Source organism: Citrus sinensis, chromosome 9 (assembly GCF_022201045.2).
Source record: "Citrus sinensis cultivar Valencia sweet orange chromosome 9, DVS_A1.0, whole genome shotgun sequence".
NCBI lineage: Eukaryota > Viridiplantae > Streptophyta > Magnoliopsida > Sapindales > Rutaceae > Citrus > Citrus sinensis.
Window position 1 is genome coordinate 32,802,327 of NC_068564.1, and position 25,694 is coordinate 32,828,020.

The 25,694-nt window shown below is 33.4% G+C and overlaps 6 protein-coding genes across 7 annotated transcripts; 5 read left to right on the top strand and 1 right to left on the bottom strand.

Annotated features, from left to right (window-relative positions):
* Positions 1-721: 721 nt before the first annotated feature.
* LOC102614149 (RING-H2 finger protein ATL56) lies at positions 722-2,729 on the bottom strand. 2 transcript variants are annotated; one of them, XM_052434472.1, is made up of 2 exons: positions 2,026-2,729; positions 722-1,178 (listed from the first exon to the last, which is right to left on the bottom strand). In XM_052434472.1, exons 1-2 carry the CDS (start codon positions 2,511-2,513, stop codon positions 1,130-1,132), a joined length of 537 nt encoding a protein of 178 aa, XP_052290432.1. In that variant the 5' UTR covers positions 2,514-2,729; the 3' UTR covers positions 722-1,129. The 2 variants fall into 2 exon arrangements, with proteins under 2 accessions (XP_052290432.1, XP_006474113.1); XM_006474050.4 differs by lacking the exon at positions 722-1,178 and adding an exon at positions 1,246-1,435 and having other exon boundaries at positions 2,026-2,720.
* An 8,227-nt stretch (positions 2,730-10,956) lies between these two features.
* Positions 10,957-12,104, top strand: LOC102613845 (EG45-like domain containing protein). The gene is made up of 3 exons (XM_006474049.3): positions 10,957-11,191; positions 11,521-11,797; positions 11,891-12,104. Exons 1-3 carry the CDS (start codon positions 11,080-11,082, stop codon positions 11,895-11,897), a joined length of 396 nt encoding a protein of 131 aa, XP_006474112.1. The 5' UTR covers positions 10,957-11,079; the 3' UTR covers positions 11,898-12,104.
* A 1,482-nt stretch (positions 12,105-13,586) lies between these two features.
* Positions 13,587-14,893, top strand: LOC102613546 (EG45-like domain containing protein 2). Its single transcript, XM_006474048.4, has 3 exons — positions 13,587-13,794; positions 14,183-14,459; positions 14,556-14,893. The coding sequence occupies exons 1-3, from the start codon at positions 13,683-13,685 to the stop codon at positions 14,560-14,562; spliced, it is 396 nt and encodes a 131-aa protein (XP_006474111.1). The 5' UTR covers positions 13,587-13,682; the 3' UTR covers positions 14,563-14,893.
* Positions 14,894-19,964: 5,071 nt separating this feature from the next.
* On the top strand, positions 19,965-21,355 carry LOC102613257 (EG45-like domain containing protein 2). Its single transcript, XM_006474047.4, has 3 exons — positions 19,965-20,222; positions 20,513-20,789; positions 21,168-21,355. The coding sequence occupies exons 1-3, from the start codon at positions 20,114-20,116 to the stop codon at positions 21,172-21,174; spliced, it is 393 nt and encodes a 130-aa protein (XP_006474110.1). The 5' UTR covers positions 19,965-20,113; the 3' UTR covers positions 21,175-21,355.
* A 1,291-nt stretch (positions 21,356-22,646) lies between these two features.
* On the top strand, positions 22,647-24,387 carry LOC102612957 (cation/H(+) antiporter 15-like). The gene is made up of 2 exons (XM_006474046.4): positions 22,647-22,904; positions 23,293-24,387. The coding sequence occupies exons 1-2, from the start codon at positions 22,647-22,649 to the stop codon at positions 24,331-24,333; spliced, it is 1,299 nt and encodes a 432-aa protein (XP_006474109.2). The 3' UTR covers positions 24,334-24,387.
* LOC127900044 (cation/H(+) antiporter 4-like) lies at positions 24,387-25,644 on the top strand. Its single transcript, XM_052434425.1, has one exon. It carries the CDS (start codon positions 24,414-24,416, stop codon positions 25,518-25,520), a length of 1,107 nt encoding a protein of 368 aa, XP_052290385.1. The 5' UTR covers positions 24,387-24,413; the 3' UTR covers positions 25,521-25,644.
* Positions 25,645-25,694: the final 50 nt, after the last annotated feature.

Sequence of the window (25,694 nt, forward strand, 5' to 3'; positions counted from 1 at the left end):
TTTCTAGACAAAGTAAACATATTGATTCTATTTTAGTAAACACATCATTAAATGGTATGTGTACTTGTGGGTTTGGGGAATGAGTATGAAACTCATGTTTACTTAGCAAAATGTAATTTGAAAATGGGAATAAAACGTGTGGGTCCCACACAATTTGAGAATAAAGAATAAATCTCATTCCCATGGGGGGGTTGGGAATGAAAATGTGAAAATAAAAATGAAACATATATTTACTTTTCTATCATTCTAATTTGTTCATATTTCCTAAATTACCCTTATTAAATTTTATTAACTTTATTATTTTAATTATTATTAATTACTGTTAATATTATTTTTAATAATAATAATAATAATAACAACAACAATAATGATAATATTGTTAATAATGATAAATTAATTATTTTTATTAATTATTAATACTATAAGTATTTTGGTAAATTGATTCTCATTTCCATTTATTTTGCCAAGTAAATACATTAATGGCATTCCAGCACATTCTCATTCCCATTTATTTTTATCAAGTAAACATTGAAATCTCATTACCATTCCCAGCCCATTCCCATTCCACCACATTCTCATTTCCAAAAAGTAAACACACCATAAATTCTAACTCCTAATTTACAAGTAAAATCCTATTTATATAGGCTAAGCCCTAAAATTAAGCAACACAATCCAATCAACTTTTAATAGAAAAGAATATGTACTCCTAATAAGTAACACATAACCCAATCGAACAAGAAAACTATATTAGGAAGCCCAATGTATATATATGATTAGAACAGCTAGCAAATATTGATTTAAAATAAATATAATCTCAAATTCCTATAATCCTAAATAAACAATTCTTGATTATTTTCAGATGCATCACTTAGTTTTGAGTAGGAGACTTTGATGATGAATTATCAAACTATCAAATAATCAAAGTGATATCTCCCTATATTCTGCTGCTTCTCCCGCTCTTGAAATTCCTTTTCCTTTTTTTTTCCCTTCCTCTTTAATTGGTTCTACATCAATTTGCTATCAGAAGCCAAACTCTTATTCATACACTTCCACAGATAAAACAGCCTCCAGAGTATAAGATGATAGATTGTGCATGCTGGTTACCACTTATAATTAAGGCAGTAGATCATTATGAAGCTAAAACATATCTGGTCATCCTCAAGAGACCTAGGAAGCCACTGTGTGGCCAATTTATTCATCATAAACATTTTAGGACTTCAAGGAAGAGTTAAAAGAATCAAGATGGGCAGCAAACTAAACTAGTATTAAACAAGCAACCCCATATTGAGAGACAAAAGAAAGTGCAAATATAGGAAAGCTTAAAACTGTAACTTATCAAGCTACTATAAGTGTGCTACAATTTATTACTGAATCCTCGAGCCAAAATGACAACGCAACTATTTAGTTCTCCCAGATTGAATAAAATGAGTTCCTCCTACACAATCAAACCAAGATATCAGTAGTCTGCTATTCCAGCAGAGCTTAATGGGAAACACCTGGAAAAAACCAGCTTTGAGGAGTAAAACCCCCATCTTTGACAGCAAACAGGTGCATTAAAAAATTGAATTCTTGATACAGAACCACATGCAACCATATTTGTCCCATGGCATATACCTTCACTTCAAATTCTAGACAATTTATCAACATGTACTACTTCAAAGAAGAATCCCATTCTAATCCTGTCAAATAAAGGCTCTATCTTATTCATTATTTTCGAATTCCAATCAAACTGTTTAGATCTTCCTACTTGTTGTAGCTAAATTACAAACAACATAACTAAATTATAATAACTCCCATTTCGACACTTATCCTGGTAATTTCGCTTCATAAATATAAAACATAATTGATCTTTCATTCTCAAGACAAAATTCACTCTTATCTTATTTTTTAAGAAAAAAATTTAAACAAATATTAGGCAATTCTTTATATTTGGAAGATCTTGATACTATACATTGCCAATTTGCCATTAACTAAATCAAATTGCATATAACAATTACTCATAAACAAAAAACTCAAAAAACTTACAAAAATCTGTCAAAGGTTGTCGGAGTCCGACAAGTCGGACACGCAGCGACTTTAAGCAGCCACGTATCCAAACACTTCCTATGAAAAACATGGCCACAGCCCACGAGCTTCCTACACCACTGCCCTTGTTTAAATCCTTCCAAACAAACCACGCACTCAGATTCAAACCCCGGCTGGGATTCGTTTCTCTTGGAAATTTTGAACTGGGATAAGCTTTTCAGTTCTTTGGGCGACAACCCATCTGAGTGACAGGCTCCGCGGTGGCGGTCGTGGTGGCGGTTGAGAGACGTAAAGAGGATAGGGAGGAGTAGGAAAGCAACCAGGCCGAGAAGAAGGAAGAACATCGAGGTTATTAGAGTCATTATTATCACCTTGAGAAGGATTGGGAGGATTTTCGGATTTGGTTTCGGCGGCAGCGGGGGAGAATCATGGCGGTGGTGGATGTCGACGTCGTCGTCGTAGTGTTGGTATCGTTGCGGCGGAGGCATGGCGGCAGATAAGGTGTTTGATGAAACGCGTGAATGAAGAAGAATCGAATATTCCCGTAAAGAGATGTCGGATGCCAACAAAAGAGAGAAATTTCTTAATTTGGACACTCGACGGGAGAGCGGTGAATAAAAACAGGAAGCAAGTCAAAGATCAAATCAAAACTTCCGACGCTTTACGTTCGTGGTTTGTGGTTGTGGACCACAGGTTTATAACCTTTTATATGGCGGTTTCGATATTTTCATTAATCAATTATTTCTTTATTTATATATATATTATCGTTTTGGATAACAATTTTGATAATTTCAAAATAAATTAATAAAAATAAATATATCAAATATATATATATATAAATAAAAGCGTGGGAATCGCGATTAATATTCTATTACAAGCTGGTTCAGATGTAAGGAGTATTATTATTTTGATCTGCCAAAACTCCATTTTGATTTGACAATTTAGATTTTTTTTATTTATACGAATTTAGAAAGTTGTTGAATTAGTGATTAAATGTTATTTATTTATCCTGTTCATTGGATTAATAGATGAATAATTAAGAATTTGCTTCTGATATAAAGAGAATAATTCATTAATTCTAGGTATTATACGCAATCGATTTGTGCTCCATTATTTATATGAATTAGCTTTTTTCTTTCTTGGTTGGAAATTTATTGAAAGAGTCCAAACCTATGATCAATTAAAGAAAGTGGCTCAATTTTTCTTGATACTTATTTTTATTTTAAAAGCAAATAAATGGTATTTCAAACATAAATATCTCTAATAAATTTGTCAAGTCAAATAAAGTGAATTGCGTATTAGCCACTCATGGATTAGTTACTTGACATATGGATTGCCTGTCGATTATCCATCAATAATCGACTCCGTACATGTGGACCACTAGAATTTTAAAGTTATTTTAATTTTTTTTTAGTCTCTTTTCTCATCCTCCAAATCACATTATTTCTTTGGTCGAATTGTTACAATTGCTGAAGTGTTCTTTCCACCAAACCCCAAATTGTCATGTTACATTAAATATATCATCACTAATAGTTATAGTTAACATTGATGGTTGTTGTCCTAAGTAGATATTAGGAAATCGACATGACAATTATTTAGTAAGTTTTTAAGGAATAAACTAAGGCGTGCATTTCGTGTTTTGGTTTGGTTTGGTTTTTATGGGTTTCGGTTTGGGTTATAATTTGTTCGGTTTTGAAAATTCAACATAAATAAATTCAAAAGTTAGTTTGATGCATGTTCAAATTCGGTTCGGTTTGAGTTTGAGTTATAATTTTGGGTCAAAATTTGGTTTGAGTTGAAATTTGAAGGAAATTGGAGTTTTTATTAGATTTTTTTTTTTATTTGAATGTAATCCGATCGGGTCAATGTTCGGTCTGGTTTTAACACGACTGAATCCAAATCCAATTGATTTTTAATTCTCAACCAAATCAATTTTTAGAATCAAATCGAACCAAACTAAAAACCGAATTAAATTTTAGGTGTGGTTTGTTTCGGGTCAACTTCAACTAAATTCTTAACTCTTAAAATATACCTTGTCAATTGTAGGGAATGGATAACGATCGACATTTACACTTTAACATTAAAAAAAAATCATATTTTGAGTATTATTTTAAGAAATGATCTAATGTATAAGGTATGAATTGAAAGTTTCATTTATTGCAAATTTGAAGAGTACATGTTCCGTCTTTATTTGTCTAAATATCAAATTGAGAACTTACAAGAATAATGGTGTGTTTATTTGTGGGATTGGAGAATCGAATTGTAGAATGAGAATGACTGATGATATTTACTTGTTAAAATAAAAGGGAGAATGAGAATGATAATAATCAACTAAGTGCATTTTAGTAACTTAAAATAATTTATCTGATTCTTAAACAAAATAAACACATAAATGGGAACAACAACTCATTTCAATTATAATTTTTACAGTTCAAGTATATAACATATTTTAATTTTAATTTCAGTCTATTCCAATTACCAATTGATAAAACGCACCATAAATGTAATGTTGAATATCACGTTAATTTTATCATTAGTACTATGTTGTGGGCCTATGAACAAACTGATTTATGAGTGTAAAAACATGTTATTATAGAATAGAGTAATGCTATGCTGTTAGAACACGTGAGTAAAGAACATCAAACTTAGTAATATAAAAATGAAACATAAAAAACTTTAAAGAATTATGAACATTACGAATAAGATTAAAGTGCCAATTTTGACATTATGAATTAAATATCCTAAACTCACAAAATTGACTAAATGAGGGGTGCGGGTTATCTATTAAACCTTATATTTTATTTACTTTTACATTACAAATGTACTTATATCTACAATTAAAATTTATCAAATCCTCCAGATAACTTTGTGATGATGCAATAAAAAAATATTTGGGTGTGTAATGATTTAAACCCCTTCCATGAGAAGGGAAGTAGTTAATCACTCAAGGAAACAATTATAAAGGCACACACATGTATATGTATGATAATTTAAAGTACACTGAAAGGAATCCCAATATATATGCATGGCAAAAAGTTTCGGTCCAAATTTCGGCTCGATTGACTCGATTAGAATTTTTCAGGTTTTGACCTAAATTTAAAGATTTTGGGTTGGGCTCGGGCCTAAATATGAGGGTCCGATTAAATTTTAGGTCAGAGTTTGGGCCCTAACTATCCTAACTTGACTCAAAATTTAAAATAAAATATAAAAATATGATTTTATTTGTATCATTTTATAAGACATGATTTTGGATTATGTTTATTTTGTTATTTATAAAACTATATGGTTGAGAACTTAAGTAATTTTTATGTTTAAGTTAAATTTTAATATATAAGAGAGGTTATATTAAATTTTAATATATAAGAGAGGTTTTATCCATTAAATTACTTAAATATTAAAAAAATTCTTAAAAATTAAGGAATTCGGACTTGGACAAAAACCCAACCCAACACTGACCCAAAATTTAAATAATCAAGTTTTTTTCTAGGTCGGACCTTTTATTTTTGTGATCAGTCGGGCTTGAGCTCACGCTTGACCCAACAAATTGCCATCCTTACTAATATATGAGTTTTAATTGATATAATATTCATCCATTAGATGATAGAATAATAAATTTATAAAATATAAAATTCACTATGTAATAAATGAGTGATTCATTGAGTAGCGACTAAGTTACAATTTAAATATTGAGATCTCTAATGTTACTTTAATTTAAAAGATTTCCTATCCATCCTAACATCACATTCCATGTTATCCATTGATCAAGTGTATGTTGATAATTATTAATTAATAACAAAATCAGTTAATACTATAAATACACATGGAAATAAATGATTTACAGGAATTAGGATATAAACAAACATTCCAGATTAGTAAACATAACGTTATTAATAAAGGAAATAGGGATGCCACTATTCTATTACACTCCTAATCTGACACTTGGTAATAGAATTTATATTTATTTTAATAGTGAAATAACTAAGCTTATTTCCGAATTTTTTATTTCAACCGTTCGATATTATTAAATGTTAAGATTGATTTAGCCAAGAAAGTTGTAGCTGACTAAAGAAATCTCAACCTTTAATTGTATCTAATAGTTGAAAAAAATCTCGGATAATAAGCTTAATCTGGGTGACCAATTGAGAAAATTATATAAATTTATTTTCTAACAAAGACATACTCACTTTGTTAAATTAAAAATACTATTAAAATATAAAAAATATATAAAATTTATTTTCTCTAAAACCACCAAGATGGTGGGGGTTAGGCTAGAACCCTATTTGTAATATAGATCATAAAATATATAGAGAGGGACATAACTGAATACCTCCAAGTTTAAGAGAAGAAATAAGAAAAATACACAAAAACACACTAAGAAGAAAAGATAATAAAGTAGTAAAAGCAAAATGATAGGTAAAATCTAACGCCTAACATGAGGTACTTGCTATGCTTACAAATAAGTAATCCTAGATAAGCCGACAGGAAAGCTTGAGGACTCAAAAAACACTGATGAACCCGATGAGTGCAAGCCCAGTTAGCCATAAAATCAGGTGTGGAGATAGCCTCCCGAAGAACATGCCTGACCAAGACGGAAACGGCAGAAGACATAATGCGGAATTGACCCAAAGTACAAACATATTCCCATCGCACAAGAGCCATGAGAATTAATCCACGAGACTAGGGTGGCCGAATCAGACTCTACTTCAAGCACAGAGTAACCAAACTGAGTAGCAAGCTCCAAACACTCACAAATGGCCATTGGCTTAGCATAAAGGATTGGCTTGTGTCAAAGAAAAGAACTAAAAGCAGCTAAGACCACACCCGATGATCACAAAAAACCATCCACAGTTAGCTTCACCATCTTAGGTAGTGGTCGCAACAAGGAAATTTATCTAATTGGCTTCCCGGTCAGCTCAATAGTTCTCAACTCCTCTGCAATCTAAGAGCCTAAAACCCCTTGTAATTAGGATGGTTTAAAAACAAAGGCAGAACTAACAACCCTAAATTCTAAAACCACCCTATAAGTAATCAGGTCAATAAAGAATGCCAATGAGTCGAACTTGAAGACATTACAAACCCTTCAAACATGCCACAAAAATAAAGTAAGAAAGAATAACATAAATATGACTCATAGAAGGAGTACTTTGCCGCCAATGAACAAGCAAAGCATCAATAGTCAATACATTGAACATTATTTTTTCTTTGTTAGTAGCATCCCCACACAACTTAACAGGGTATCCGCATTAAAAAAAATTGATAATAGTTCATTACTAATTCCTTCCTTTGTCCGTGACATTTTTTTTTTCCCAGATTAACATACATACATGAAATACATGGCATGTCGTCTGAGAATTATTGTTGGGAACCACTTAGCGTTTAAAATTTATGTATATACGACTTATACTATTGTTTTATATACAAAATAATCAAGAACTAAAAGCTTCGTGTATTTTGCATTAAACAAAAAAAAAAAAAAATTAATCAAACAACTGAAGTCATGATGCAGAAGAGCATTTTGATTATGGTGGCCAACAGTTAATTTTTCTGCCACCGCATGCTTTGGTAATAAAGGCCAAGGTGTGATGCAGAGGCGGCAGGTGATGCTTTATGGAACAATGGCGCCGTGTGGGGAAAAATGTTAAGGCATAAGTGCACAGAGGCAAGAAATGCTGCGCCACATCCATGGACAGGCAATAACGTAAATGTGAAGATTGTTGATCATTGCTCAGGCTGCCCGTCGACCATAGATCTCTCGAGAGAAGCCTTCACTCAGATTGCCAATCCAGTGTCAGGAATTATCAACATTGACTACCACGGGCCAGTAACTTACTCGCGCATCTTCGGTCGCCCTTCCCTTGATTATCTGCAATTTTATGTTTAGTGCAATGCTTTTGTAGCTTCTATTCACCATGACCCCAACTTATGTGCGCAGGTGTTTTTCATCATTGGAATTTTATTTTCCCCCTGTTTATGCACAGTTCATTTTTTTTTTTGAGTTGCTATGTTAATAAGCCCTATTAAGACTCCAATCTAGTTACTAATCTGGTTCAAAATGATGAAAATTTTTGAATCATTCAATTGTGCATACATGTTAATTGTTTGAACAGATCGATTATTTATCGTCATCATCATAAATAACTAACGTCATCATCATTATTATGATGAGGGAGATAGGCATGTAAAAATAATATATATAGATTAGTATTTTTACATTTTTTAAACCGATCTATGGCACATTAAGTTGTATGGGTGAGTTTGTACGTATCACTATTATAGTATCATCATTACTTTTACACTTCAAATTTACATTTCGTCGGATAAAGCTACAGTAGAGAAGATTGATATGAGCTATGAGATATTCGTGTTTCTGGTATTTTACATGCTATATTTCACGGGTAATTAGACTGATAGTTAATTTGCTTTCTATACTTTCACCAATACTTAAGCCACCGCCTAGCAATGCTCATGTCGTAGCTTCTGCGGCTACGACAAACCTCCAGACTCCGGCTAGGGAAAAGGATCTGTGATTGTCCATGCCTTAGCCGTCGGTTCCATATGATGTTTATACATAGAATCAGGTCCTTGTAAAGGGGCGGAGTCAGGTGCTCTCATTGCTTCTATTACTGGTTATTAGACTGATGGTTAATTTGTCTTCATGAGCTATGAGATATTCGAGTCTCTGCCAATATCTCTTCTTCAAATGAGAGTAAATTAACCAAAATTGACAATAAAAACGACCCACCAAAATCAATCTAGACTTGGCTCAAAATGAATTAGACTACGGTACAACAATTAAGATTGATTCAGGAGAAGAGTTCAGGCTGACAAGGCCAGCCTCCCTGCTAAGGAAGCTCATACGTGCAATGTGGTTAGCAAAGCAGAGGACCATAGCAGCAGCAGCATTCGGTTACAAATTGATGACATGGCTTGTCAGTTGTCACCTGGTGGTTATGTAATCACTTGTACATAGTTAGCTTAAGCTATTGTGATTAGTTAAATTAGTAGTTAATTAGCTATAGTTGGTTACAACAATTGATCTGAGCTTCAGCTTTGTATATAAAGGAACCTCTTGTACATATCATTTGGTTGTTGATGAATAAAATGATGTTCTAGAGAATTCTCAGATCCAGTTCTTATTTTCCTTCAATTTTCTCACTGCTTTCTTAGCTACGAAACAATATTTTCATTCTTCAACTCTCCCAAACCCGATCGACTTAATTAACTGTGACTTCTTTTGATTTTGTCCAGCTCCTTGGGCTGTACTTGCCAAGCTTATATTACTAATTCAGCTTTCCATTTCTATTTGGATTTTGGCCTTCATTTTCTGGACATCGATTTTATTTGGCCTTTCATGACAAAGATTTACCCTTACCGACAACAGCTGAAATTATTTTGTTTAGAATATTAGGAAAGCTTGGGTTACAGCAACCAATTTGACACATTTAATTTGCACATATTTTGGTTGAGGATAAACAATATTCCTCTCCTCAATTGCTTGTCAAGAATTTTCCGGGTGCTTTAATTTACTAGGAAAATGGGTTCTTTTCAACCCTTAATTAATGTACGTTCAATTCAAATAACAAGCCTGACATATTTGTATCATTAAAATAATTAATTATTATAACGGATTTGATGTGATTAATATATTACAATATCCCCTCTTGTATATGAAATCCAATAGATGGTCCTCTTTCGGATCCTTGTACGTACACTACTGGAAATGGAAAGTGATGTTCGTTAGCTAGTGTGGTTTCGCCAGCGTGGATTCTTAATTATTAATTGCAATCAAAATACTACCGATATATACATATTGTTGTTGCACATGAATAAATAGCTCGTGACGTTGGATATATATGGTATATGAAGGATAAATTTTAATGTGGTATCTTGGATTAAGCATGTCGTATTTGAAGACTTTCTTTATATTTGAATCTGGTTGTGGATCAAATTGAAAAGTATCCAAATTATGCAAGCAAAGAATTCAAATGGCAAAAACAGCTAAAGAGGCATAAAATAACCAATGAGAGACAATTTTGAAAGCTCCTCTTTCCTTTTCATTTCTCCGTGAATTTGTGAACAGATTACAAAAGATTGGTTGCTACTTATAAGAAGCAATTAACCAACTTTGACCGGTTGAAGCAATTTCTATTTACATTTTACCGTACAATTATCTTTGATTACAAATTACTTAACGTTCAGCTATGTGGTTACAACTAGTCTCACCTGAATTATATTTTTATTTATGTATGAGTTATTGAAAGTGAATAAACGGTTGCCTTAAAAAGTAAAAGATGAGCCAAACGATTGCCTGCTATGGAAATCTAATTCCAAAAGAGTGATAAAGATATTTCACAAATCATTTTACTGGGAAATGACAAAATGGGTTGGATATACTATAGATAGGAAGACAATAGGTACGTGGAATGGAAAGTGACTTGATGAATGGTGACTATAAGTGACATCTTGGTGATCATGAAATACTATTTGTCAAGTAATTAATAATGTACTATTATTTACATTTTGTATTTATTTCAAATACAGTGTCATTTTATCTCAGGCGGTTAGTTATCAAATGTTAAATATGTCTACTTTTACTTGTTTAACCAAGCTTAGTCTTTACCAAAGTATTAAGGGATAGTATAAATCTTTAACGAAAGTTCTAGTTGATGTCTATTTTTACCGCATGCAAGTATCGAAGGTAGCTTATATGGCTAATTCATACTAAAATACTCAACCTAATTTTTATACTTGGTACAAGAACTTTGGCCGATGTGAGAATATTTCCCTGACATACCAATAAAAGTTGTTCAAAATTTATATACTTATAATTAATTAGTTGGTACTGTGCCTCCACTTGAAGACTTGAATTGAAACAGTAAGTCTATTTATTGAATATGACATAAATTAATTATATTGTTGTGCCGCAAACTGTGGGTAAGAAACTAAGAATGGTTGGTTTTCCTCTATAAATTTGGAGGAAACCCTTCACTTGTTTGCACCAACAAGTAAAAAAATATTGTTACAAGCCATTAGACGTAGCTTAAAATAGAGGAAATGGGTGTAGGCACAAAAGTTCTGGTGATCACGACCATGGCAATATGCCTAATTAGCTCAGCTGCATATGCCAGTGAAGGGACTGCCACGTTCTATACTCCTCCTTATGTCCGTGAGTATAAATTCTTCATATTTTCATAACTTGATGAATACATATATATGTTTTATTAATTTTCTTTTGCTTTATAAAAATAGTCGTTCTTATATACAATTGTCTGCACGCTGAGTTACGTTAAACATAGTTCCTGGCAATTTATTACCGGATTGCTGACAACTACGTTCTCTACTTTAGATGTTCAATTTCAAGAGTTATCAATTAGTTATCACGATGTAGTATCTAAAATCTAGTCTGTCAAGCCCAAATTCAATGAATATTGGGCAGGATTAGACTGGATGTGAATCCGATTGTATTGGGATATATTAAACTAATCTCTTTTACAGCCTCTGCATGCAATGGATACAAAAATGATGGAGTCATGATAGCCGCAGCAAGCTATGCAATATGGAACAACGGGGCTGTATGCAACAAAAGCTTCAGAGTTAAGTGCACCGGCGCAACAAACCAAGGGACACCTCATCCTTGCCGCGGCGGCAGCGTTCTGGTTAAGATAGTCGACCTCTGTCCGGCAGGATGCCAAGCAACCATTGATCTCTCTCAAGAAGCTTTCTCCCAGATAGCGAACCCCGATGCCGGAAAGATCAAGATTGAGTTCAATCAGTATGCCCACATGCCCAAAAAACCTTGTATTATGCGCACGAAACACTGTTATATATGATGGCTCGTAATGTTTTTGTATTTGTTATTTTGCAGGGCTTGAATTGAACTCCCTTACTGAGGACCAGCTGGATGGAATAAGATTATAATAAGTCATGCATAATACAAAATAGTTGTTCTGTTTGTTCTGTTTTGTGTGAGAACTCATAGTTGTATGCATGCAGAAGCTTTTAAGGAATATGGCTCGCTATGTACGGCGATGCTCATTGTTCTTTATTTTTATAAATAAATAAAAAATTCTTGCACTGCATGTTTTTTATTTTTATACATTGGCATCCGGAAAAACTTTTAATGTGGATAGTGAGTGTGCTATATGAATCAGAATAAATGTTGGATCTGTATAAAGAAATTATTATATTGCTCTACCAAACAGTTGTGGTTCAGTTGGTAACGCAGGCTGGGTAAGTGGGAAAAGCTCTCGGGTTCGATTCCCACAAAACACACTATTTGGGAGGGGTAAAAAGCCTTAACTGTGACTACACCCCGAATCCGAATTAGTCGGGGCCCAATGCAGTCGCCGGAAATCGGGTGGTTTAAACCAAAAAAAAATTATTATATTGCTCTTGGGTAAGTTTTGGATAATGTTATAGCTTGTCCCCCCCCCCCCCCCCCCCATGGGATTGTTATCTCCTGACCCTCTTGCTTTCATTGCAAAACAAATTCAATTAAACTTATCTCTTGGGATCCCCGTAAGCATCTTAATTATAACATTAATTTAAACACGATTTTTTTTTTCTGTTTGTTTGCTTTTGCCGTACGTATTAAAATCAATTTAATTGGTAATTTATTTTTTGTGCTATCAATTTAATTTTAGACTTTTCAATGTGATATTTATTTACTTAAAATCAATTTTAGACTTTAATTCAATGCGATATTTATTAATTTAATCACTTCAATAATTAAGTCACCAATGACGGATGAAACCCAATTTTATAATAATTTGAATTAAATTATAAAATTTCAATGCTTCACTCAATGTATATATACTAATAGCTCCTAACCTTTTAAATTCCCTAATCATGCTTTAAATTATCATAACTTATACTGTATTATCGCAACTATTTTAGTGGTTATATTGACATTGAGAACGTAATACAGTATTATAACAGCTGTAAGAAGTACCTAGTTGAGAAAAACTAAAACGAAAAAAAGTGACAATCTCCCTCTTGAACATAATTTAAAAAATTGAAATAAGAGATTGAAAATTTTCTCTTATTCGTTTAGTTCATTTTTTCTCCGAACTGATAACAATTGAAATTGGGGGGAAGGAGGGGGGGGGGGGGGGGGGGCACTCTCTTAATGCTACCTGCCTAACTTCTTGTGGAAATTTGTTGAGTATTTTGAGTTCTCTCTTCTTCACTTTCCACGAAGGTTGATGCAATGATGCCAATTCTTCAATTCAACGGCCAATATGTGTCCATTGTAATTACTACACCAAATTATCCAAGTCAAATTCACCTATATACTTAACTAAATGTTAATAAATAATTAAAAAGATTAAAGAAACCTTACAATTTAGATCTAATTACAATGGAGTCAAGTCAACTATTAGGTAAGAAACTGGTGTCTCATTATTCTACAAAAGCTATCAATAATTTGGACTTTGGAGGTAGTGGTTGCCAAAATCGATTAGTCCAGAAAGAAATATTACACATGAGCTGACCGTGAATACTCTATTGTAAACGCTAATTTAAGACTAATGGATCACTTGCTGCTCTCTATAAAAAGGGACAAATTCCCTTCTGATTTTCACCCAAAAAAAAAAAAAAAACACACATTATTGGTTGAAATTAATTTGACTTTCTTGTTTGTAGCTAGGTTGCGAGAAATGGGGATTGAGATGAGAATATTTATGATGATTAGCATAGTGCTGTGCCTCTGCTCAGCAGCAGTTCATGCCGCGCAAGGAAACGCCGTTTACTACAAACCTCCTTACAGTCGTATGTCTATATTCATTCGATTAATTTATAAAAAAGCTGTGACATTTCACCATCTTTGTGATATCTAGTTTTATACTCATAAACAAGGAAACAACGTAAGGGGGGCTTTTGATTCGCATGTTGAGGTCTTTCAAATCGCATCCATTCATTGTATTAAGGAAGAATGACACTTTAGTCCATATATCTTACAATTTATTTTTGCTACTTTAGTCTTTGATAGATTTTTGATTCCATATTTCATCCGGTAAAAATAGATTCTTAAAAAAAAAGAGAGACTGAGAGAGAGAGAGAGAGAGATTAAAATATCATTCTCTCTACCATGCATCAATTTAAGACTTCGAGTGCTGATCATTAAACCAGATAATTTTTTGTCCTTGGATAACAACAGACTCGGCCTGCTATGGGAACCAAGACAATGGGCCAATGGTCACAGGAGTGAGCGATGCCCTATGGAGAAACGGACAAGCATGCGGGAAAAGATACAGAGTGCGATGCATTAGGGGTGCAAATCAAGCTCCACATCCATGCAAACCAGGCAAGAGTGTTGTTGTTAAAGTTGTTGATTATTGTAGACAGCCATGCAATGGAATCCTTAACCTTTCCCAGGATGCTTTTAACGAGATTGCTGATCTCGACGCTGGCAAAGTTATAGTTGAATATAATCCGTAAGCCCAATTGATTTCTTTTAAGCACATTTGATCATTACTTTGTTTAGATTGTAATAAAATACTTAATAGAAGAAATCTATTGTTGTCTTGCAGGGTTTAAATTCGTGACAAAGGCTTCAAAGCTCGAAAATTGTCATAGTTTAAATGAGGATCGACGTCGGCTGTGTAGTAAGTAATGTTGATATGGCATGAATTTGCCAGTGGCTTGAATTGACAAATAAAAAAAAAAATAAAGATCCTAAATGCTTAAAGTTACTATTTATGTTATATTCTTAGTCTCCCGTTTGTGACTGACCATTTCTAAATGAACGCGTACTCGTCAAAATTGTAATAGGCGAGTGCATTAAGGATACGATACACTCGTTTTATCTTTTATGTAATACTTTCACGATTATCAATCACGTAGAATTAATGATCTTGACAAGGACAAATGTGACCACCTATAACTACTTCTATATTATTCACTTTGTAATAAGGTGATTTTAAGTTGCATTAACATGCACTTTAGACCAACCCAATAATGGTTCTTAATAATTCTCAAATTGTACCAACTACATTATATGAGAATTTAGATAAATTATTTTTGCCATACAGTAGAGCAGTGAGTCCCTAAGTGGGACCACTGATGGCTTCTAATACGGAACTTATAAAATTTTATATATTTAAAAACTAGTGAAATCTATTTTGGATCTCATTGCTCTGCCACATAGGATAATGCCAATGGATGGGCTAACCCACTCCAAGCTTAATAAGACTCCTTGTGATAATTGTCAGCTTCAAAGAGGAATGGCTAAATGATGGTATCACTACGCACAAGTGACATCATTGAATGATGAAATAATTATCAATTAATCAGAGAGAAGATTCCAACTTACTAAAGACAAATACAAAAAGATTTGAAAAACCAAAAAATTGGGGACTCCCCGAGAACGACAAGGTAAAAGAAATTTTCATATAATAAATTTTTTTAACTATAAAATATGAGAAAGTCTTAAATACTTTTTAGTATATACTCTCTGATAGTTAAATTATATTATATACATTTTAATCAATTACAAAAGAGTAAATATCTATATGTGATGAGCATTCAAAGAATTGAAATATAAACCGAAAGGCATCTAAGATTTTTTCTTTCCCAAAAAGCACTCCATAGCATGTACAAAATTGATTTTCCTCTATATTTAATCTTGATGACTTTAAAGAATTTGAATAAAATATAAATTGTATTACTTGTCTTTTTCAGTAACAATACAAGAGTTATTATATACACTTGATATCTCATTTAATAAGGCAACTATAAATCACAGACTTATTTCTCAATACATTACGAGCCGTTGGAGTGAATCAGGCGTTGATGAGAACATAAACTATTAAAGAGACAAGTCCTTGATATGATTTATTGCTTCGTGTGGTGCTTGCTTTGACTAAATCTTGAGTGGGCAATATGTTTTTTAGGACGGGACAAAAAAAACTGTATTCTTAAAAAAAATCAAAATTTGGTTCGGTTCTAATTTAAAAAAAAATTGAAATATATTATTTATAAAAAAATCAAAATATCGGTTCAGTATTCGGTTCACTCAACTGAACCGAAGAACCAAATCATTGTTGTTATTTTTATTTGTCTTTACAACATTATATTTATGTAGATGGAGTATTGGAGTTTAGTTATATATTTTACAATTTTAATATTTCATATTTTGTGAGTAGTGAGTACCTTATTAGTAGTTAGTAAAATCTTAGTGATAAAATATGTTTTGAATACTTTGTATTTATTGTTAATATTTGTAATGAAATTAGGATGAATTAATTGTTGAAAAAAAATTATGACACTCATGAGGCCCAATGGGCTAAAAATTTAGAAATTCAAAATAGACCCAATAGGCTCAGAACCGAAAAAAATCGAACCGAACCAAACCGATTTAAAAAATCCTATTTGAGTTCGGTTCTTATTGAATTCGGTTCTTATTCAATTCTTTTTATAAAATAATCGATTCTGCTTAATTTTGATTCGAATCGAACCGAACTGTGCCCACTGCCCAAGCTAATACAGATTGCCAAGTTGGTTTCGATCACGTGCTTGGACAGTGGCTGAGACAGTGGCTCATTTTATGAGGCTCAATAATTATTCCTTTCAAATCCAACTAATTAATTGACAAAATAGATTTTCCAATAACAATATAATTAGTTGAATCTTTCATGTATGATAAATTTTCCACAAAATCAACTATGAATTTCGTACTTCCTTCTCTTTAAAGATGTGTGGGAATGGAAGAACTTATAGCAGAGTACTAAGTACGAGATAGGTAGATATTTAATTTCAAGGAGCCGGCTAAGTTACGTTAAACGTAACTTACGCCAGGCACAGCAACAATTGCGGTCTCACTACTGTACAATGTTGTTGTGTCTGGCATAAGTTATGTTTAACGTAACTTAGCCAGAGCCTAATTTCAATAGCTATTACTGCCTTCACTCGAAGACTTGGAACGGTCCAGTCTAGAGATTCAATAGGGCATGCGATAACCGGACAACGACTTTTGGGTCTCCAATATTAAAAGAAACCAAACACCAACACTATCTGTTATCCTTTTGACGTTGGACGCGTGATGGGTTATTCGAAAAATAAAAACGAAGGGCCTGCAAAACATTAAGAATCCAAGGGCTGTTTGTTTGTTTGTTTGTTTGTTTTTACTGAAATACGAAATTATGAATTTTAATTATTTTCAAACATTTAAAATTTTTATTTTGTTTAATTTTTATACTTATATATGATTATAAGATGTTTATCTCTTAATGGAAAAGGTTAAATATTTTAACTTTTTATCTTAATGGCAAAACATTTGAATGGAACTTTAATATTCTTTCTCATTAATACCATATTAAATAAATTTATTTTCTATTATATAAATTATCCTTTTATTATTTTTTATTTATCTTTTTTTTGGTACGCGTATTCAACTATTATTATTTTTTTGTGAATGAGAATTTTAAACATAATAGAACTTTAGATTAATGTATTTTAAAAAAGACGTTCATCTCTTTGTATTTATATTTACTATTTTTATAATATATTTTGAATTTTATTTAATACATTAATTTTAATTTCAATGATTAAACAATTATTGATTGACTTATATGATTAACAAGAAAAAACATCAATATAATATAATACATTAACTACTAAAATAGATGAGAAAGTAAAATCAAAATACTAGTGGTGTGATTCTATTAGGATATATAATGTGGAAACAATTGATCGGTTCACGATTCACACAAGAAGGAAGAAAGAAATGGAGGATTGCATAAATTAATGAAACTTAACTAAATGCTTTTTCTCTTATTCTACAAAATTATCATTAACTTGGCGATAGACTAGACAGTGGCGAGCGTGATCGATTAGTTCACAAGGATATTATTAGACATCAGAAGCTGACCATACCGTAAACATTAATTTAAGTGGTGGTTAATTTATGACTAATCTCTCCTCTGCTCCTATAAAAAGGGAGAAGGCCCTTCTCATCTACACCACAAAAACAACACTACATTGTTGTTTGAGATTAATTTTCTTGATTACTGAAGGTTGCCAGAAATAAATGGGGATTGAGATAAGAATATTTATGATGATTAGCATCATGCTGTGCCTCAGATCAGCAGTACACGCCGCACAAGGAAATGCTGTTTACCACCCACCTCCTCACAAGCGTAAGTATATATTAACATGCATTTGTTTAATTAATTTAGACAACATATCTTATTCTAAGATAGCACTTATTTTACTTGAAAAAAAAAAGTACCATTAGTTTTAATATTTGGGTGTAATGTTTTGAAATTTTATTTTTTAAAAAATAAAGTTTTTTACATATTTATTTGTGTAGTTAAATTTTATTGGTAAGGAATGATAAGTTTTTAAAGTTGAAAAATAATGGTTTATATACAAATAAACATTAATAGATTTTCATGAAAACATATTTGCAATAGGAGGTTTTTTAAGTACAAAAATTAATTTAGTAATTAACCAAAATTGTAGGGACTAAATAAATATTCACCCGAAAACTACTAGATTTAAGTCACTTACACGTAAATAAAATTAGATATTTTTTTGTTGTGTTTTACGAGAAAATAATCCATTTAATCAACTAGAAATTAAAAAGATTTGGAAAGCCTCGGCCTGCTTTGGCAAACGAGAGAATGGGCGAATGGTTGCAGGAGTGATCGATGCGCTATGGAGCAAAGGAAAAGCATGTGGGAGAAGGTACAGTGAGATGTATTGGGGGCGCAAATAAAGCCCCCCCACATCCTTGCAAAAGAGGCAACAGTGTCGTTGTTAAAGTTGTTAATTAATTAATTAATCAATTCCACCTTATTGAATCCAGTCTGAATATAGGCTTAAGTTTCTAGCGGGAGGAAATGGCTGAATCTTAAAGAAATTAAGCCGCTCCAGAGACAAATGGATGGTTCGGTGTGATGATATTACACTGCGGTGTTTGGCAACAAATCAGCCTTGAATAGAAACTTAACTTAATATATAGCCAAATGAAATTATAGCTGCAAGAATTGTGTAACTTAATTTTAACACAACAAAAACTAAATTGATAATTAATTAACTCGAACTCTACGAACCAGAGGAGAATTTACGCTTAAAAGGGTAAATTAAAACTTTCCTTATAGAAGTCTCTGCAACACGTTCCATCTCTTAATGCTACCTACCTACCAAATGCCGTGTGGAAGTTGTTGGGTTGACTTCTCTCCTTTTATCTTTGCCCGAAGGTGCGAGCAATGACTTCAATTGCTAAAACAGGAATCAATTACTCCAAATTAAACAACCATTCAAAAAGTAGTTTTCGTCTTCTATTTCAATTTTCTTTTGTAAATTTACCGTCTATTGGGTCATGATTATATAATTAGAAAAGTCTTGTTCATCCATGATTGACAATTTTAATACACGAATATATTTGAGAAAAATATTATAGATATATATCATCATTCATGAACCTAGTTTCTTCCATGAGGAAGAGATCTTTACACGATGTTCCTATTTAATTATATGGCCGTGTTTCCTAAGTTGGAGAAACATGAGAAGACCTTATTACTAATTGTCGGACCTAGAGACCTTAACTTCTTTCAAACGCAATCTCTATTCACAATTTAATTGTTCAACCATTCACATTTTTATCACACATTCACAGCACAGAAATAAGAAGAAATTAATGAGCCGTGGAGGTTGAGGTAGTCAAGTCAACTATTAGAAAAAAAGAAGTCCTTCGCAGGGAAGTCGTCTTTGTTGGGAGAACCTGTGCCTCTCGGTTCGAGCGGAAACTTCTAATTTAAGTTGTGGTACGAGCTTAAAAATGTCTCCCATAGTTGGAGCCCTCTTTAGGATACCTCGTGTTTAAGACCAAAAAAAAAAAAAAAAGGAAGTCCTTGCAAAGACAAAACAGTCCTTAGTCCTTTTTATTAAATAACCAATTAACTTCAAGATTGTGAAGAAAAAAAAATAGGGAAAAAAAAAGTTGACATGAGATTTCCACGTACGCATTCACAGGGAGTTCTATAACTAGTTTTCCTTCTATAAAAAGCCGAATTGCCCTTCAGTTTTGTACCACAAGCAAAAATTTAGGCCAAGGTTTTTGTTTACAGAGTAACAATAAAAAAAAATGAGGATTCAGATGAAGATATTGATGATGGCTTGCTTGGTGTTATGCCTCATCTCAACAGCATACGCTGCTCAAGGGAACGCTGTTTACTATGACCCTCCTTACACTAGTAAGTGTTTATATTTGATTGATTTATGTTCATTTCATCTTTTTCTGATTTAAAAAAAAAAGAAATAAAAAGGAAAAAAAATTGATTTACTGTATTAGACGAAAATGTTCCGAAGTAGGATGGCAGGCCAACCGCACCTGTCAATGGCGGTAGACAAATTTTGACTTACAAATTTGTAATCGATAGTTATTATATAATAATATACATTTGTAATTTGAAAAAAAAAAAAAATGTATAGCTCACTTCACCACTAGATTCAAACTCCTATATAACTTTTATGTTTTGAACAGAGTCGGCCTGCTATCAAAACCAAGACCACGGGACCATGGTTACCGGGGTGAGCGACACCCTGTGGGATGGCGGAAGAGCCTGCGGGAGGAAGTACAAAGTGCAATGCGTAAGGGGTGCGAATACGGCCCCGCATCCTTGCCATGATGGAGCAAGTGTTGAAGTTGAAGTTGTTGATTATTGCAGACAGCCATGCAATGGAGTTCTTAATCTTTCTAAAGATGCTTTCGCCGTCATTGCTGATCCTGTTGCCGGGAAAGTTCAAGTTGAATATAACCCGTAAGCCTCACTGATTCCTTTATATGCGAACCGATATTTATCCATTTTCAGTTTCTACTTGGCATTTTCAAAAACACGTTTTTGAAAATAAGTTTTGAAAAGGGTAAATAACTTTCAAGTCAGATTGTTACTTATTTTAACTTTTTTTAGTTATTTAAAAAATGATGGCAAAGGAATTTTCCCTAGTCTTCGGTTTTAGGAAACTTTGTATGGAGAAGAGTTTTCTGATCTTTGAGAGATATTTTTCAAAAAATAAATTATAACATATATTTTAAAAACTCCATTTGAAAAAATAAAAAAATAAAAACCATAGTTAGATAGAACAAAGTTGCTAATAATTCTTTTCTTTTTTTTTTAATGTTGTATTGTTTTTTGCAGGGTTTGAGCTGCTTGTACGAGACAAAAGCACTTCTCAGATGCGAAAATGATTATATATTTTAAATAAGCAGCTATTGATGCAACAAATATATTATGATTGAGCATATAATATTATGTAATCTTTGTTGGTTATTTACGACGAAAATAACAATTATAAAAATAAATAAAAATTACCGAACTTGAATGAATGGTGTATTTAGTATTGTTTTTCAAATGATGTTTTTGTTTTGTTTTTATTTTATAAAAAGAAATAATTAGCTTCTAGTTAAATTAAAAATACTTTTGGTAGACTTTTCTAAAATAACATTGATAAAATAAAATAGTGAAAATATGTTTGGTTGTTTGTACGGAGAAGTGAAGACAATAAAAAAAGCGTGGGAAAAAATATAATATAATAAAATGTTTAAAATAAACTAAAATTATTTTTAATCATAATATAATTCAATTAATTTTTTTGTTATTTGAAATTTTAATTTTTTATTATTTTAAAATTTTCATTTATAAAAAATAGATAAATAATTTTAAGATTAAATAAATAAACAAAATCATATTATAAAATAAATATTAGTGACGGGCCTACATCACAAGTTGCATGATTTTTATTTTTTGTTGTAAAAGTGAGACTTGTGGGACTCATTGAAGAATGAAAATTGGAAAAACATCAATTACATTGTTCTCTAACTTTTTTTATGTAAAGTTAGAAAATGAGAATAAATTATTCTCACTTGAATTTAAATACTATTTTAAAGGACGAGTGAACCTGACAAATTTTACACTTTCCTCATCCTTGGAAACGAAGGAAATACCAAATGTGTTTGAAAGATATATGCACATCGCAAGAATTGAGTGTATAGAAAACTGGATCGTTTTGCTATAAATAGAGATATTTTCTAAAAACAGAGGGAAAAGTTGTCTCCAATTTTCTAATCCAAATCAACCCAAAAAAAAAAAAAAGGAACAAAATTCTTACGGGATCACTGTTTGTTAAATTTGAGAATAAACTACGAAGATTTTGCCATAAATTAGTCTTAGGGTCCAAGTTTTGTACTCAGTGTGTTGAGTCTCAAAATTTCTGAGATGGAATGGAATGGAATGTAAGAGATTATAATCCCACTGATTCTTAAGCCTGAGTAACGATGAACAAAATACAGGTGTAAATGGTGATGTGTCAAACTGTCAAATTTTGAGCCACTGAGATTCTGTTTATTCCAGACAAACTACCTAATCATATGGACATGTTGACTGTTATTCGTCAGGAAAAAAAAAAAAGAAACGAAAAACAACTCAGCTTAACCCGACAAAGGCTTTAAACCCAGCAACTAGTTTGACAAAAACTTTGACCACCTTTTACATGCACTTTGTTCTTTCCATTTCCATAATTCTTCCTCCATTCTCATTCTATTCTTTTCTCCTCAAATTAAGAAAGGAAGCCACCGGCAGGGAATCTCTGGTGTTGAGGTGCTCCGGGCAGGCCTGAAAATGACGGAGTTAAACCCGAGACCATTTGTCGGCAGCGAGAATCAAGGCTACAACTTAAGCTCAAGATTTTGCATGCCCGTACCACCATATGTTAATTCTAATGGCATTTGGCAGTTCATTGGTAAGGCTGGAAATCATCCGTGGGACGCTTCACTGCCGCGCCTTGAGCTGCAGATCATTGTGGCTTTCGCCGTCACACATGCTTGTCATTTTGTTCTTAAGCGCTTCGGGATTCCCATGATTGCTTCTCAAATTACCGTATGTGCTCTTCAACAATTCTTATCTTTATGGTGCATTAGATTGATTAGAAATTTCGTCTTTGATATCATATACCACTTCTGGAATGAGCTAAATCGCTATAAGAAGCCAACATTGATCATGCAATATGAACATGGCAAGTTGAAAGCTACAAAAATTTCCTTTCAGTGCTCATTTCTTTAGATCAAATTCAAAAGAAAAGATATGCGTAAACATATGCACACACAAAATCTTATAAATGAACAAAATGTTAGATGACTTGACGCGGAAGTAAAAAATGACTTTCATGTGAGCTTCTATCATCACGCTGAACAGAAAATTCAATTTTCAGTGAAGACATATTATTTGGCGTTCTCATACTGAAGAACTGGGGATTGTTTCTTTTCAGGGCGGCTTAATCCTTGGTCAAGCAATACCCGGCCTCAACAGATATTACAAGCACGTGCTGTTTTCAGATACTAGTCTAGGTACTCTTGACTTGGTAGCAACATTTGGTTACATTCTATTCCTGTTTCTAACGGGAGTTAAAATGGATGTTAGCATGATCCAGAAAACAGGGAAAAAATCATTGTTTACGGGTTTGCTGACCTTGTTGATACCTTTTCTACTTGGCGCGGCAGCATTAGAAAAAATGAGCAGAATCTTGGGGATAGGAATGGAGGATAAGATGAAACTCTTGGTTGTAACTGTAGTACATTCTCTTAGCCCATTTCCTAGCATCGCTTGCCTTGTCAGCGATCTTCGAATCATAAATTCCGAACTTGGAAGACTAGGACTGTCTTGTGCATTAGTCAGTGAAATGATTGGTCTCATTCTTACAAGATCTGCTATCTGGATTGCCAGTATATACCATGCGCCACTTCATTCAGCTTATCGAAACCTGGGAATAATGGTGGTGTATCTCCTTGCAGTAGTCTTCGTGGTCAGGCCAGCAATGCTTTGGGTTGTCAAACAAACTCCTGAAGGAAAACCTGTCAATAGCTTGCACATTCACAATATAATCATGCTGGCACTAGGGGCTGGCTACATATCTGACTTGTTTGGTCAGCACGTTTACTTCGGTCCTTTCGTTTTTGGTTTGGCTGTACCAGCTGGACCGCCGCTGGGTTCTGCCCTGGTTGAAAAACTGGATCCAATGGTCTCGGGCCTGTTCATTCCACTTGTAGTAACCTCAGCCTCGATGAGGACTAATCTGTCCGACATCAAATTACTTGATGACAATTTGGCAAAGAGCACTGCAGTTATTGTCGCCGTCGTTGTTTTGGCCAAAGTTGCTACCACCATGATACCTCCATTGTACTGCAAAGTACCCAAAAGAGATGCTTTTGCACTGGCTCTCATCATGAGTACCAAAGGCATTGTTGAAATAAGTACCTATAACATCAGCAGAAATATAGAGGTATTTCAATCATCCTTCCATAAAATATAAGCAAAGCATATCTATTATCATTTTCATATGTCCAATTTCCTAATTTTTGCCTTAATCACGTGCAGTCCCTCACTGACCAGATGTTTAGTTTCTTAACTGTTGAAATCCTAGTGACTGCAATCGTCATACCAATCCTCGTGAAATTCCTCTATGATCCTTCAAGGAAATATGCAGGCTATCAGAAAAGAAACATCATGCAGCATTCCAAGGCCAGTGGAGAGCTGCGTATACTTGCTTGCATTTACAGGCCAGATAACATCCCTGCTACCATCAAATTTCTTCAAGCTTCATGTCCAAAAAGAGGAAGCCTTGTTACTGTTTATGTGCTTCACCTGATCGATCTAAGAGGGAGAGCTGCACCGCTCTTTATTTCCCACAAAATGCAGAAGAAAACTGTCTCTAACCGTTCCTACTCTGAGAATGTGATTCTTTCATTCAAACTTTTCGAAGAAAAGAACTGGGGAACAGCTTGTGTTTATCCGTTCACAGCAATATCTCCGCCCAAACTCATGCATGAGGATGTATGCATGCTTGCACTTGACAAACTTGCATCCATCGTAGTGCTTCCATTTCATCGAAAATGGTTTATTGATGGATCCATTGAATCAGACGACAACACAAAAAGAGCCTTGAATTGCAGTGTCCTTGAACGAGCACCTTGTTCTGTAGGGATTCTTATTGACCGTGGCCGCATAGGAAGATTTATTTCCAGCGAATTATCATTAGGCTCATCTTTCAGGGTTGCAATGATCTTCTTAGGAGGCAGTGATGATCGTGAAGCATTAACTCTGGCCAAACGCATGAGCCAGAACACGAGCATCAATCTTACTGTGTTCCGTTTCATCGTCAAGACTGATGAGATGATAAGCACAAATTGGGAAAAAGTGCTTGATTCTGAGGTGCTAAAGGAAGTTAAACCTGAGAATAATTTCAATCAACGAGTAAAATATGTGGTAGAGATGGTGAACGAGGGGCAGGAAACACTGGCAAAGATTCAATCCGTGGTACCTAAATATGATCTTGTAATTGTTGGAAGGAGAGACAATACGGAAACCCCACAAACATCAGGTCTTGACAGATGCAGAGAGTTCCCAGAGCTCGGAATTGTAGGCAACTGTCTCGTTACAGAGGATCTTCCCGGACGATATTCAGTATTGGTTGTGCAACAACAGCAGACAACGGTTTAACATGAAGATTTAAAAATGATGCAGCTCATACTGAAGAGATGATGCGGAAAGATTTGAAAAGTGATTCACTATACTCAAGAAGCTGGAAAATTTGTAATGATTCTTGAGCACATATCCATCTTCTCCAACTTCATAGCAGTAAAATTTGTAGGAATTACAGCATACAACATCTTC